Source organism: Mytilus californianus, unplaced genomic scaffold (assembly GCF_021869535.1).
Source record: "Mytilus californianus isolate M0D057914Y unplaced genomic scaffold, xbMytCali1.0.p SCAF_2, whole genome shotgun sequence".
NCBI lineage: Eukaryota > Metazoa > Mollusca > Bivalvia > Mytilida > Mytilidae > Mytilus > Mytilus californianus.
In genome coordinates, this window is record NW_026262668.1 from 81568203 (window position 1) to 81584960 (window position 16758).

General features: G+C 32.8%; 1 protein-coding gene across 2 annotated transcripts in view; it reads right to left on the bottom strand.

The window, feature by feature from the left end:
• LOC127728288 (nose resistant to fluoxetine protein 6-like) overlaps positions 1 to 16758 on the bottom strand; it is a 75238-nt gene that overhangs the window by 9651 nt on the left and 48829 nt on the right. For both annotated transcript variants that reach the window (XM_052235611.1, XM_052235610.1), the window contains exons 11-13: positions 14831 to 14938; positions 12808 to 12934; positions 10967 to 11153 (exon numbers count right to left, since the gene is read on the bottom strand). In XM_052235611.1, coding sequence (XP_052091571.1) covers positions 10967 to 11153; positions 12808 to 12934; positions 14831 to 14938 — 422 coding nt within the window. The remainder of the gene's footprint in view (positions 1 to 10966; positions 11154 to 12807; positions 12935 to 14830; positions 14939 to 16758) is intronic.

Below are 16758 nucleotides of genomic sequence, written 5' to 3' on the forward strand. Positions count from 1 at the left end.
CATGGTAACATAGTAGTTCCAATGATTGTCAAAATCATTCAAAACCTGTATATAATGGACAACTATATTGTATGAAAATTTGATGATTTTAAGTTAAAGCATACCAAAATTATTCACCAAACCCTGAATTTTTTGGAGCATTTTGACCTTTTTGCATTGTTTCCATGGTAACGGCAGACATTTTGGAAATTCCAACGCCATGTTCCACATCTACCAATGTTGCTCATCGTTACTGTGAAGTTTCAAAAAATTTTGAGCATTTTTATATTTTTGAAATTTTTGATGTAGTTTCCATGGCAACATAGTAGTTCCAATGATTGCCAAAATCATCCAAAACCAGTTTATAGTGGGCACCTACATGGTAAATATAATGATTCTAAGTTTAAGCATCTCCAAATAATTCACCAAAACCAAAAACTGGATTTTTTCACATTTGTTCCTTTTCCATGGTAACGGCAGCCATTTTTAATGTTCTTAAGACCTACTGCAACCACGAAATTTTGTGTTCCTCATTATAGTTAACTATCATTAAGATTGGTTCCATTGGCTCCAAAAAAACTGCAGGACAAAATTAGGTGGGATAATAATAATAACTAGATTTGCCATTGCAAGCAATAGCGGATGTCACCCTTCCCCCTATTGCCTCTAAGCGGCAGCCATTTCGAAAATTTTAAACAGTGAATGTACATATATGCATGGCTTTACATCTTTCTGTAAATTTTTAGAACATTTGGAGTATTTTGAAATTTTTACACATTTTTGCTGTTTCCATGGCAACGCCGGCCATTTTGGAAATTCCAAAGTCAAAAGTCTCATCTAGACTTGCCAGTTAAGAATCGTATCAAATTTCATTAAGTTTGGAGCATTTTGAAATTTTTTGGAAATTTTTGACATTTTTGCTGGTTTCAATGGATTTGACATACCATGTTAAGAAAGTAAATGCCACTTTTAGGTTTTTGGATCATTTTGACTTGTTTTGCATTGTTTCCATGGTAACGGCAGGCATTTTTGAAATTCCAAAGCCAAATTCCACATCTACCAATGTTGCTCATCATTACTGTGAAGTTTCATTAAATTTTGAGCATTTTGATATTTTTGAAATTTTTGGTGTGGTTTCCATGGCAACATAGTAGTTCCAGTGATTGCCAAAATCATCTTAAACCAGTATATAGTGGGCACCTACATTGTATCAAAATATCATGATTCTAAGTTCGTGCATATCCAAATAATCCACCAAACTCTAAAATTTTTTCACCTTTCTTTGGTTTCCATGGTGATGGCATCCATTTTTTAGTGCCAAAGTTGCACTGCAAATCGTAAGTCAGGGTTTCTTGTTATAGTGAACAACCATTAAGATTGGTGCATTAGGCTCTGAGAAAACTGCAGGACAAAATTAGGTGGAAGAATAATAATAATAACTAGATTTGCCATTGCAAGCAATAGCGGATGTCACCCTTCCCCCTATTGCCTCTAAGCGGCAGCCATTTCGAAAATTTAAACCGGGATGCTTATATATGCATGGCTATACATGTTTCTGTAAATTTTCAGAACATTTAGAGCATTTATAATCATTAAATTTTTTTTGACATTTTTGCAGTTTCCATGGCAACGGTGGCCATTTCGGAAATTCCAAAGTCATAAGTCTCATCTAGACTTGCCAGTTAAGAATCATATTAAGTTTCATTAAGTTTGGAGCATTTTGAAATTTTTGGAAATTTTTGACATTTTTGCTGGTTTCCATGGTAACAGAGACCATTCCCAAAATTTAATGACAGGTGCTACAATGGTACATGGGAGGGAACATACCATTAAAATTTCAATAGATTTGACATACCATTTTAAGAAAGTAAATGCCACTTTTAGGTTTTTGGATCATTTTGACCTGTTTTTCATTGTTTCCCTGGTAACAGCAGACATTTTTGAAATTCCAACGCCAAATTCAACATCTACCAATGTTGCTCATCATTACTGTGAAGTTTCATAAAATTTTGAGCATTTTGATATTTTTGAAATTTTTGGTGTAGTTTCTATGGCAACATAGTAGTTCCAGTGATTGCCAAAATCATCCAAAACCAGTATATAGTGGGCACCTACATTGTATTAAAATATCATGATTCTAAGTTTATGCATATCCAAATAATCCACCAAACTCTAGAATTTTATTTTTTCACCTTTCTTTGGTTTCCATGGTGATGGCATCCATTTTTTAGTGCCAAAGTTGCACTGCAACTTGTAAGTCAGGGTTCCTTGTTATAGTGAACAACCATAAAGATTGGTGCATTAGGTTCTGAGAAAAATGCAGGACAAAATTAGGTGGAAGAATAATAATAATAGCTAGATTTGCCATTGCAAGCAATAGCGGATGTCACCCTTCCCCCATTGCCACTAGAGTGCAGACAGTTTTAAAATTTTAAACAGTGAATGCACATATATACTGATGGCTATACATCTTTCTGTAATTTTTTAGAACATTTAGCGGATTTACAAATTTAACGCATAATTTTTCCTTTTTTGCCTTGTTTCCATGGTAACGGCAGCCATTTTGGAAATTCCAATCCCAATTGCCGCTTCCACACATGACAGTAAACATTATTGTGAAGTTTCATTAAGTTTGAAGCATGTATCCATGGTAACATAGTAGTTCCAATGATTGTCAAAATCATTCAAAACCTGTATATAATGGACAACTATATTGTATAAAAATTTGATGATTTCAAGTTTAAGCATACCAAAATTATTCACCAAACACTATGGTTTTTGGAGCATTTTGACCTTTTTGCATTGTTTCCATGGTAACAGCAGCCATTTTGGAAATTCTAACTCCAAATGCCACATCTTCCAATGTTGCTCATCGTTACTGTGAAGTTTCTTTAAGTTTGGAGCATTTTAATGATTTTGAAATTTTTGGTGTAGTTTCCATGGCAACATAGTAGTTCCAATGATTGCCAAAATCATCCAACACCAGTATATAGTGGGCACCTACATTGTATTAAATTATAATGATTCTAAGTTTAAGCATATCCAAATAGTTCACCAAACCCAAAAACTGGATTTTTTCACATTTTTTCCGTTTCCATGGTAATGGCAGCCATTTTTTGTGTTCTTAACACCTACTGCAACCCGAAATTTTGTGTTCCTCATTATAGTGAACTATCATTAAGATTGGTTCCATTGGCTCCAAAAAAACTGCCGGACAAAAATCATTGGAAGAATAATAATAATAACAAAGAAACAGAGGAAAAGCAATATGTCACCCGACATTGTCGATCGGGTGACATAATAATAATTATAATAAAAAAAAGAAACGGAGGAAAAGCAATATGTCACCCGACATTGTCGATCAGGTGACATAATAATAATAAAAAAAAGAAATGGAGGAAAAGCAATAAGTCACCCGACATTGTCGATCGGGTGACATAACTATATTTGCCATTGCAAGCAATAGCGGATGTCACCCTTCCCCACATTGCCACTAAGTGGCAGCCAGTTCAAAAATTTCAAACAGTGAATGCACATATATGCATTGCTACACATCTTTCTGTAAATTTTCAGTACATTTAGAGCATTTTGGAATTTTTCACATTTCAGCCGTTTCCATGGCAACGGCCGCCATTTTGGAAATTCTAAAGTCAAAAGTCTCATCTATACTTGCCAGTTAACAATCATATTTAGTTTCATTAAGTTTGGAGCATTTTGAATTTTTTGACATTTTTGCAGTTTCCATGACAACGGCGGGCATTTTGAAAATTCTGAATTCAAAAGTCTCATCTATACTTGCCAGTTAACAATCATAATAAGTTTCTTTAAGTTTGGAGCATTTTGAAATTTTTGAACTTTTTGCTGGTTTCCATGGTAACAAGACACCATTCCAAAAATTTTAATTACAGATGCCACATTGGTACATGGGAGGGAACATACCATCAAAGTTTCATTGGATTTGACCTACCATTTTAAGAGAGGAAATGCTACTTTAAGGTTTTTGGAGCATTTTGACCATTTTTGCATTGTTTCCATGGTAACGGCAGACATTTTGGAAATTCCAACGCCAAATGCCACATCTATAAATGTTGCTCATCATTACTGTGAAGTTTCATTAACTTTGGAGCATTTTGAATTTTTTGAAATTTTTGCTGTCGTTTCCATGGCAACATAGTTGTTCCGATGATTGTCAAAATCATCCAAAACCTGTATATAGTGGACATGTACCTTGTATTAAAATTTAATGATTTTAAGTTCAGGCATATTCAAATAATTCATTAAACAATAAAATTTTATTTCTTACAATTTTTCTGTTTCCATGGTAACGGCAGCCATTTTTTAGTTCCAAAGTTCCACTGCAACGCAAAAGTTGGTGTTCCTTGTTATACTGACCAATCATTTAGATTGGTTACATTGGCTCTGAGAAAACTTCCGGACAAAATTAGGTGGAAGTATAATAATAATAATAAATATAAATCAATTGTTTTAAAAACAATTGTTAAACGGTCTTTCCCCTCCGAAACATGATTGGTTGGTTGGTTGGTTGGTTGGTCGATTGATTGATTGATTGTTTGATTGATTGATTGATTGATTGGTTGATTGATTGAAAGTTTGCATGACACTCTCTCTATGCGAGGCATCGGACTTGACGTTCATATTCTGACGAGGCTGCGTACTTGTATATCCAGCACTCCCAAACAGACAGCTTCAGGATTTCCTAATAAATAAAAATCCTAACATCTTCTTTTTTTTCTAATTTTCTCTATTTGCTACGAGAACTGATACTTCATGGTTTTTTTTATGTGTTGTGTGTACATTTTGTTTCAACTTGTAGGAAGAAAAAAAATGAGTAACATTTTGTCTTGGAAGTTTCACTTTCCATATTTGGCCCGAGAACACAGTTATTTCGTAGTGCATTTCTTTTAGACAGTAAATTCAAATTAAAAAAATCGCACCTGCTCTATCTCAAAAAGATTTTTACAGTGTAGTGTACTACTATTGATACAAATAATATCAAAATTATAGAAACTTCTACCAGCTCTAACTCAAAATATTGACAATTCTGTGTTAAGGGGGGCTAAAATTCAGTTTGACAGCTTCAGACATTCTAATTTTTGACCTTTTTTAACTGGACCAAATCACTACTTAACATAAAGATTCAGCACCCAAATTTTTTTAACATGTAATTTCATCCCCTTACTTAATATTTCATGCATAAAATATCAAGAAATAAATTGGGAAAGTGTATCAAAAAAAAATGCAAGTTATACACTGTTCACACTAGGGACTATATTTGTAGACAACGAAAACCAAAGGACGATAACTGTGTCCTTGGACCTAATAGGATAGAAAGACTTGACCAATTTTAATAAAACTTTGCATGACCTAAGCTTAGGCAATTATAAGATAGTTGGCCAAGTTTCATGGCCATAGGATATATATTATAGAAATTAGGGCCATTTTAATATTGAAATTTGGATGTTTATTTTTGACGTTTAAATCAAATATTTTCAACTGTCAAGATTTTGGCCTAAAATTTTTAAATATTGCAAAAATTTGCTTTTTAAATACTCTTGAATTTAATATAATAAGTATTTAAAGCAACGGAACACTCATTTGATTTATCAGATTTATTTCAGTTATTCAAAAGTCAAATTTATATGAGCCTGTGCCTGAAAATAGAGATTTTCGAATTAAGGGAAGCCTTACATAAACATGCATTTTTTTCAACCAATTTGAAGTTTTTGAAGTTTTTTAACCATACATTATTCTTCCATATATATTAAATGTACTTTAAATGTAAAGAAAAGTTACAAAAAGCATACCACATGAGTATAAAATGGTCTTAGGCCATGTAAGACTGAGAATTATTTAGAGTCGATTTAGGCCGTAGCCCATATTTACATATAAAAATGCACACAGAGGCTATAAGAAATTGAAATTTGTTACTTTTTGCTCATTTCTATGCTAAGATGTCATGATACAAGAAGTCTAATTGCAAAAGGACTCTTGAATTCAACTTTTTTTTGCAGACAGTATGGTTTGATGACCAGTTTTTCACTTTTCAATGGAAAACTTGCATGTAGTTTTAGTCTCATTTGGCATATATTTGAACCACTTACTATCCTAAAGAAGAAAATTATGGTAGCATATGAAATGAATAGGGTGTACTGATCATTGTAAAGTGTTTTTTTTACAGATTTAGTGAAATATTTGTGATGGACTACAGATTTTATGTACAAAGCTCTTCACATTTCACATACATCAAACAGGCCGTTTAACCAGGGACATAAATACAAATATTCTGCACATTTTTTCTGTGATAATCTACTTTTCTCTAGATTCCGAGTTCACAAATGGTTAATTAAATTTGATTTAAGCATAGAAACACAAATATCAGGAACATAAAAAGCTGTCAGATAGAAAGTCAGCATGGCTCTTAGGCATAAAATGGAAACTGCTTTAAAATGCTTATTTTAGCCGTATAATGCCAAAATGCTTATTTTAACAGAATTTCTGTCAAACAAAGATGTAAATCCTTTACTTTTATTGAGTTTGACAAATTGAAACCAGCAAACCATTCAGGAAAGTTGCCAAAGTACAGAATCTACATTTACGGAATTCATCTCTTAGGCCCGAGAATACAGTTACTTCGTAGTGCATTTCTTTTAGACAGTAAATTCAAATTAAAAAAATCGCACCTGCTCTATCTCAAAAAGATTTTTACAGTGTAGTGTACTACTATTGATACAAATAATATCAAAATTATAGAAACTTCTACCAGCTCTAACTCAAAATATTGACAATTCTGTGTTAAGGGGGGCTAAAATTCAGTTTGACAGCTTCAGACATTCTAATTTTTGACCTTTTTTAACTGGACCAAATCACTACTTAACATAAAGATTCAGCACCCAAATTTTTTTAACATGTAATTTCATCCCCTTACTTAATATTTCATGCATAAAATATCAAGAAATAAATTGGGAAAGTGTATCAAAAAAAAATGCAAGTTATACACTGTTCACACTAGGGACTATATTTGTAGACAACGAAAACCAAAGGACGATAACTGTGTCCTTGGACCATTTGGATATGGATCTCGAATGTTTTATAATTCTAATTTTAGGTCCGCGCGCGTGATGATGTTTTGAAGTCACGTGACGCTCGAATATATATGTCTGGAGTTAGAATATTAATTTCTTTTCAGGGGAGACCGTTGAACAGAGCACATGTGTATTGATCGGAGAAACACCATCACTATTGGTTTTATTATTTACAGGTCATTGATAACGGATCATGCATGCATCTTACGCACACATGTTTACCGGAGCACAGATTTGTATTTTAATGCACGATTAAAACATTTGATTGTAGGATTTCCGCAATATTTACGATTTTTCTACGTCATTGAATTTTATTTCTCAATCAAGCGGACCGCGTCAAACGGGAACCTGAATTGGAGCCGATTTTTGCAGGAATTGAATTTCTATTTAAGAAGTTTGTACATCAGAAGGATTGCATTTTTACAGTCAAATGTACAGGACTGAACTTCAAGGCGAAACGGGATTCCTCAAAGTAGAAGGCAAAAAAAAAAAAAAAAAGGGAGGGAGGGGAGGGGGGGGGGGGGGGGAGGGAAGTGGAGGATGGTGGACCTTGGTTGATAAATTAAGATAAGATGCATGTATACATCATGATAGCTGCAAAGTTTGAGGCTATAATTAGTTCATTTTGTTCATTTTACTATTTCATTGGCATGGAACCCCTAAAACAATGACGCGTACCATTTTGACAAAAACTTTCCAGTTATATCATGTCGCGACTAACATTTTGGTCAAATTTTTTTTATATGGCTTACGGTTTACGTGTTACAAGAACATAACGACAAATTAATTTGGTAAAGGCAGATAACTCCTTTAAGACCTCACTTGATCGCTTCGATTCAAATTAGTCAAAAATTCCTGAGGATGTAACAAACAATTTAGAAAAAGAATTTTGTCGATATCTTTTTTTGTTACGAAGGAGATGCACACAGATGATAAACAGTGAATAGGGAGATAACTCTTGCAAAGAAAATGATTCGGCTTAGCAGGGTGAAATTTAAAAGCGCATAAACTATACAATACAATATGAGAAATATCTAAGCGACATATTGCGAAACAAAAATTTCAAAAGTTGGCGGAAAAAAAAAAAAATAATAATAATAATAATCAGAACAAATACAATAGTTCTTTCCACAGAAAAGTGGAAAGACCTAATAATACGGAAAAAGAAACAGAGGAAAAGCAATATGTCACCCGACATTGTTGATCTGTCGATTGGGTGACATAATAAGAACTGAGCAAAACCAATAAGTCTTCCCAAACTTCGTTTGGGAGACTTAAATATGCCAGTATATCTATTTAGATTTGAGTCTATTTAGAGCTTGACATGTGGAAACAATGCTTGTCTTAAGTTTTGAACTTTTAAATGATCTTCATGTCATTTTGTTGCTGTCCCATTGAAGTTGATTCTTAATATTGTTTTGTTCATATTTAAGGTATTATGATGTGTCAACTAAGCTGATAAAATAAGTCTGATTTTTTATATATGTACCGGTATTCATTTAAATTTCACATTAAAGAACAACATATACAGGCAAATCTGGTCATTGTGTTCATCCACGAAATGAGGGTATTTTGTTGACAAAACTTTAAAATGAACAAACTTATGGGATGAAATTTCCAGTCAGCATCCTATGCCTTGCAGAATTTTACACCTATTTCATACCTCAGATAGATCAAAGAAAATAAATTAATTTAGTCTATTTTTTTTTATACATTCTTACTAAGATGGATTCATTATTGTCTTGAATCCTTAATTATGTCACCCGATCGACAATTGTCGGGTGACATATTGCTTTTCCTCTGTTTCTTTTTCCCTATTATTATTATGTCACCTGATCGACAATGTCGGGTGACATATTGCTTTTCCTCTGTTTCTTTGTTATTATCATTATTTTTCCAATGATTTTTGTCCGGCAGTTTTTTTGGAGCCAATGGAACCAATCTTAATGATAGTTCACTATAATGAGGAACACAAAATTTCGGGTTGCAGTAGGTCTTAGGAACATAAAAAATGGCTGCCGTTACCATGGAAACGGAACAAATGTGAAAAAATCCAGTTTTTGGTTTTGGTGAACTATTTGGATATGTTTAAACTTAGAATCATTATATTTTAATACAATGTAGGTGCCCACTATATACTGGTGTTGGATGATTTTGGCAATCATTGGAACTACTATATTGCCATGGAAACTACACCAAAAATTTCAAAAATATCAAAATGCTCCAAACTTAATGAAACTTCACAGTAACGATGAGCAACATTGGAAGATGTGGCATTTGGAGTTAGAATTTCCAAAATGGCTGCTGTTACCATGGAAACAATGCAAAAAGGTCAAAATGCTCCAAAAACTTCAGGGTTTGGTGAATTATTTTGGTATGCTTTAACTTAAAATCATCAAATTTTTATACAATATAGTTGTCCATTATATACAGGTTTTGAATGATTTTGACAATCATTGGAATTACTATGTTACCATGGATACAGGAGCAAAAGTTTCAAAAATTTCAGAATGCTTCACTTTATGAAACTTCACAATAATGTTGACTGTCATGTGTGAAAGCGGCAATTGGCGTTGGAATTTCCAAAATGGCTGCCGTTACCATGGTAACAAGGCAAAAAAGGAAAAATTATGCGTAAAATTTATAGATCCGCTAAATGTTCTAAAAAATTACAGAAAGATGTATAGCCATCAGTATATATGTGCATTCACTGTTTAAAATTTTTATACTGGCTACAATCTAGTGGCAATGGGGGAAGGGTGACATCCGCTATTGCTTGCAATGGCAAATCTAGTTATTATTATTATTTTTCTTCCACCTTATTTTGTCCGCCCACTTTCTCAGAGCCAAAGGAACCAATCTGAATGATGGTTCACTATAACAAGGAACCCTGACTTCCAAGTTGCAGTGCAACTTTGGAACTAAAAAATGGCTGCCATCACCATGGAAACTGAAAAATGGTGAAAAATATAATTTTGGAGTTCGGTGAATTATTTGAGAATGCTAAAACTTAAAATCATTAGATTTTAATACAATGTAGGTGCCCACTATATACTGGTTTTGGATGATTTTGGCAATCATTGGAACTACTATGTTGCCATGGAAACTACACCAAAAATTTCAAAAATATCAAAATGCTCCAAATTTAATGAAACTTCACAGTAACGATGAGCAACATTGGTAGATGTGGAATTTGGCGTTGGAATTTCGAAAATATCTGCCGTTACCATGGAAACAATGCAAAACAGGTCAAAATCCTCCAAAATCCTAAAAGTAGCATTTACTTTCTTAAAATGGTAGGTCAAATTGATTGAAACTTTGATGGTATGTTCCCTCCCGTGTTCCAATGTGGCATCTGTCATTAAATTTTGGGAATGGTCTCTGTTACCATAGGAACCATCAAAAATGTCAAAAATGTCAAAAATTTCAAAATGCTCCAAAATTCATGAAACTTCATATAATTGTTGAATGGCAAATCTGGATGAAATGGCCACTGTTGCCATGGAAACTGCAAAAATGTCAAACTTAATGAAACTTGATATTATTGTTAACTGGCAAGTATAGATGAGACTTTTGGCTTTGAAATTTTCAAAATGGCTGCTGTTGCCATGGAAACGGCAAAAATGTGATTTTTTTTTTTAATACTCTGAATGTAATGGAAATTTACAGAAAGATGTATAGCTATGCATATATGTGCATTCACTGTTAAAATTTTTTGAAATGGCTGCCACTTAGTGGCAATGGGGGAAGGGTGACATCCGCTATTACTTGCAATGGCAAATCTAGTTGTAGTTGATTTTAATGGGTAGGAAAATACAATTATAAAAGATGTTACCAAATTAAATGAATTTTAACAGTATACATAAATACAGATTTTTGTTTACCTCCATTTCCAGTGGCACAGGCAAATATAACCCAGCACACACAAGCTCCCCATAATGTTCTGTGAACTGTGTTATACAATGCTGCAACATCTACAGACATTGGATGACCATTCATTTCATCATACAATCCATACAGAATAATTATAGCTAGTCCTGCAGCTACTATCCATACAAACAGGTTGACATACTTTAAATATAATATTACAAATTAAAAAACATGGAAAAAGTACAAAATATCTTTAAGACATCATTACTCCTACCAAGTTAGGTATAATTCATTTAAAGTTTTAATGAGCCTGTAAGATTTTAACAGATTACTTCGGACAAATTTAACTTTGGATAACTTTGTTTAAAACAAGAGAGCACACACTGAAATGTCTCACCTGCTTTACTGACCATTGATTTTATGTAAAAGTCCTAAATATAAAGTTTTACTACAAGTATCACATAAACTTAACATGATCAAAGAAAATGAGGTCAAGGTCAAATAAACCAAGCTTGAAATACATGTATACCTTACAATCATTCCATACACTAAATATAGTTGACCTATTGCTTATAGTATATAAGAAACAGACCAAACCATATAAACGTTATATTGACCAATGGACAATGAAAATGAGGTCAAGGTCAGATGAACCCTGTCAGTCAGACATGTACACCTTACAACTTTTCCAAGCTTTAAATATAGTTGACCTTATTGCATATAGTATCTAAGAAACAAACTTAAACAGGAAAATTTAACATTATCCAATGAACCATGAAAATGAGGTCAAGGTCAGATGATAACTGCCAGACAGACATATACACCTTACAATCATTCAATAAACCAAATATAGTTGACCTATTGCTTATAGTTTAAGCAAAACAGACCAAAACACAAAAACTTAACATTGAGCAATGAACCGTTAAAATGAGGTCAAGGTCAAACAAAACCTGCCTGACTAACATGTACATCGTAAAATATATCCACACACCAAATATAGTCGACCTATTGCATACAGTATTAGAAAAACAGACCAAATCACAACTATAACATAAGGCATCTATATACAAAGTATGAAGCATCCAGGTCTTCTACCTTCTGAAATATTAAACTTTTAAGAACTTAGTTAACTCAGCCGTTTCCGCCACCGGATCACTATCCCTATGTCTGGCTTTCTGCATCAGAAGTTGCAGGCTTGACAAAAAATCAAGAAGTTTTTCTACATGAAGTTTCAGAGAAGATTTATAAAAATTGGCTAATCAGAATTAAAAGATTGTCTCTGCCAGCCATGATTTTTATCCAATCAGAACCAAATGATGGTCATGATGTATGGGACCTTTCATACATCAATCTTACAAAGTAGGATTAAAATAGCCTAAGATTCAGAGCAGAGTATTTTCAGAGAACAATTATTACTCATTACAAAAAAAATACAAAAACATAAAATTAATTGTCTTACTGTTTTTCAAATGAACAGTTATTGTACCTAAGACTAAGACATGAACCTTGTCATCAATATTTAGATATGAGCCAAGGCTTTACCCAAAATGATAATTTTTTTTTTTGGGGGGAAGGGGTAAGCCTCTGAATCATATGAATCCATGTGTTACCATAAATCTGTCACATAAGTAAATTTCACAATTATTGTGCTTTTGACATTATGGTGACGTAACAAATGACCTTTCTGCACTAAAGTGTCTAAACTATATCAACTTTATATATATATAATTATGTAATGGCAAATGACAAACCTAATAAAAATGACAATAGATCACATTGGTCTATATAAGGCGAAGTGAACAATTACAATAGGTTACTATTTTGGGTTACTATCATGCAAACATTCTATGTTTACCCTGTTTATCCGACATTTACAGTTTGTTCTGTATAGCACATATCCTGTAAACATTCCCATTAAATAGGGTCCTATACGGCAGTATGGTTTGATGTAGTAGTAATCAAAGTAGGGAAAGAAGTCACCTCTACAAATATAAATCATAAAACCAAATTATACTGTAAATTCAGAAGTTATTGCGATGTTTTTATTACTGTGAAAAATGCAACAGTATCGGTCTGGGGGCAGTAAATTGGTACCCTTTCATGTTATCTGGCGTAGTATAATTGGTACAGTTTAATGTTATCTGCAGTATAATTGGTACAGTTTAATGTTATCTGTAGTATAATTGGTACAGTTTAATGTTATCTGTAGTATAATTGGTACAGTTTAATGTTATCTGTAGTATAATTGGTACAGTTTAATGTTATCTGTAGTATAATTGGTACAGTTTAATGTTATCTGTAGTATAATTGGTACAGTTTAATGTTATCTGGTGAAGTAAAATTGGTACTGTTTATAGTTATCTGGTGTAGTAAAATTGGTACAGTTTATAGTTATCAGGTGCAGTATAATTGGTACAGTTTAATGTTATCTGGTGCAGTATAATTGGTACTGTTTAATGTTATCTGGTGCAGTAAATTGCTATAGTTTAATAATGTTATCTAATGCAGTAAAATGGTACTGTTTTATGTCATCTGGTGCAGTAAAATTGGTACTTTTTAATGTTATCTGCAGTATAATTGGTACAGTTTAATGTTAACTGGTGAAGTATATTTGGTAGTTTATAGTTATATGGTGAAGTATAATTGGTAGTTTATAGTTATCTGGTGAAGTATAATTGGTACTGTTTAATGTTATCTGGTGAAGTATAATTGGTACAGTTTAATGTTATCTGGTGCAGTATAATTGGTACTGTTTAATGTTATCTGGTGCAGTATAATTGGTACTGTTTAATGTTATCTGGTGCAGTATAATTGGTACTGTTTAATGTTATCTGCAGTATAATTGGTACTGTTTAATGTTATCTGGTGAAGTATAATTGGTACTGTTTAATGTTATCTGAAGTAGTATAATTGGTAGTTTATAGTTATATGGTGAAGTATAATTGGTAGTTTATAGTTATATGGTGAAGTATAATTGGTAGTTTATAGTTATCTGGTGAAGTATAATTGGTGCAGTTTAATGTTATCTGGTGAAGTAAAATTGGTACTGTTTAATGTTATCTCGTGCAGTATAATTGGTACTGTTTAATGTTATCTGCAGTATAATTGGTACTGTTTAATGTTATCTGCAGAAAAATTGGTACTGTTTAATGTTCACTGGTGAAGTATAATTGGTACTGTTTAATGTTATCTGGTGTAGTATAATTGGTACTGTTTAATGTTATCTGGTGCAGTATAATTGGTACTGTTTAATGTTATCTGGTGCAGTATAATTGGTGCAGTTTAATGTTATCTGGTGAAGTAAAATTGGTACTGTTTAATGTTATCTGGTGCAGTTTAATGTTATCTGGTGCAGTATAATTGGTACTGTTTAATGTTATCTGGTGAAGTAAAATTGGTACTGTTTAATGTTATCTCGTGCAGTATAATTGGTACTGTTTAATGTTATCTGCAGTATAATTGGTACTGTTTAATGTTATCTGCAGAAAAATTGGTACTGTTTAATGTTCACTGGTGAAGTATAATTGGTACTGTTTAATGTTATCTGGTGCAGTATAATTGGTACTGTTTAATGTTATCTTGTGCAGTATAATTGGTAGTTTATAGTAATCAGGTGCAGTATAATTGGTATTTTATAGTTATCTAGTGCAGTATAATTGGTACAGTTTATAGTTATCTGGTGCAATATAATTGGTACTGTTTAATGTTATCTGGTGCAGTATAATTGGTACTGTTTAATGTTATCTGGTGCAGTATAATTGGTGCAATTTAATGATATCTGGTGAAGTAAAATTGGTACTGTTTAATGTTATTCTTAATACATTGCATGAGGAATAGGTTACCATTTAAAGATACACAAACATTTAATCTATACAAACCCTGCTACAAGAGTTGGTTTCATGTTGTATGTTTTTGATATTACTCCTGTTGTAATCCATGATCCCAACAAAAACACAAACATCACAATACCACCTATTGCCTTAGAGCTGAAACACATATAAATAGCATTAATTTGTAATACTTATATATTTGAGGCAAAAAACATATATGAGATCTTCCTTTGAGTTTTCTTTGAAATGAGAAAGTATGATTATGCCACCTTTTCAACTTATGTGTAAAATGATCACATTTGGTCAAATATTTCAATTCTAAAATGTTTTTGACATCACAAAGACATTAAAATTGATATTTCTTTTATAAAGCTTTAAAATAATATTATTCTTATCTATGGATAAAACTAAAATATTTTTAAAAGGGTTGAAGAATTGAAAACAATTATCATCTACTAAGTTAGTAGATTAGTCTAACCAGGCAAGAACATTGATCAGAGCAGTAAGAACAAATCATAAAGCTGTAGGGATAGGAACTTCTGAAGGAGATGGATAGTAATCATTTGAAATTTTGAAACTATCGTAAACTGTTTCTCTAAATTTCTGCTGCATCATGAATCGTCTGATCTTCTTGGGGTATGGAATCATTTACAAAACTTGTTTTTATCTCTGAAAATTTTGACTGTTTTCTAACAACTGGCAGCCCAAATAGCCTCGGAAACACTAATTGGGCTACAGAAAATCATATTTGATCTACCCTGTCCTCTGTGAGTCTGAACAACAATGTTATCACTGTAGTGATTTTCTAGTTTGTGCTGTAGTTTATCAGTTGTATACTTACTACCCATTTCTTCTTGGGGGAAGGAACAATAAGTATTTAGCTAATATGAAAACGAAAAAGCATTCTGTTTCACAAACAGATCATCGTGTATATTTTCTTTTGGTTCTTAGGAAAGCAACATCATGTTCAGACTCGTTTAAAGAATCAGAAGCATGTTCCTTTTTCCAGTTCAGCAAGTAGTTAGCAATGCATGCTAAATAATACAGCGCGTTGTCCTTGAAGTTAGCAATGGAAAGTCGACTTCGACACGCCTTAATTGCATATCTTGTTGGTATGACTTTTGTCTGTAGAATAAAAATTTGGACCAGCCGAATGGTAATGCCATGAAGCATGTTTTAACGCAAGTTGATTCATTCGCGGAACGTTTTCCACACGCATTTGTTTTCCCTTATTCAAATATTTCCAAATTTATTCTACTTGTATTGGCTTTATAACACGACCAAGATACTTTATTTGTTCTAATGGAATCATTTTGGCTGAATCAAATTCATCATACAGGCGGCGATAAACTTTATCTTGTCTCACACCTTACAATTATTTATACACAAAATATAATTGACCTATTGCTTATGATAATTAAAAAAACAAACCAAAACAAAAAAAACTTAACATTGACCAATGAACCATGAAAATAAGGTCAAGGTCAGATGATACCTGCCAGACAGACATAAACACCTTAAAACCATTCCATACACCAAATATAGTTGACTTATTGCTTAAGGTACCCGAAAAACAGACCAAAACACAAAATCTTAACATTGATTAATGAACCATGAAAATTAGGTCAAGGTCAGACAATATCTGCCAGACAGACATATACACCTAACAACAATTCCATTCACCAAATATAGTTGATCTATTGCTTATAGTACTTGAAAAACAGACCAAACCACAAAAACTTAACACTGACCAATGAACCATGAAAATGAGGTCAAGGTCAGATGAAACCCACCAGAATGACATGTACCCATTACAGTAACATAAGGTATCTGCATACAAGATATGAAGCATCCAGGTCTTCTACCTTCTGAAATAAAAAGCTTAAACAAATAGTTTATGCTGCCACTGCCGGACAGTAATACCTATGTCTCACATACTGCGACTTTCGTTGCAGGATAGACAAAAATCTGGCAAG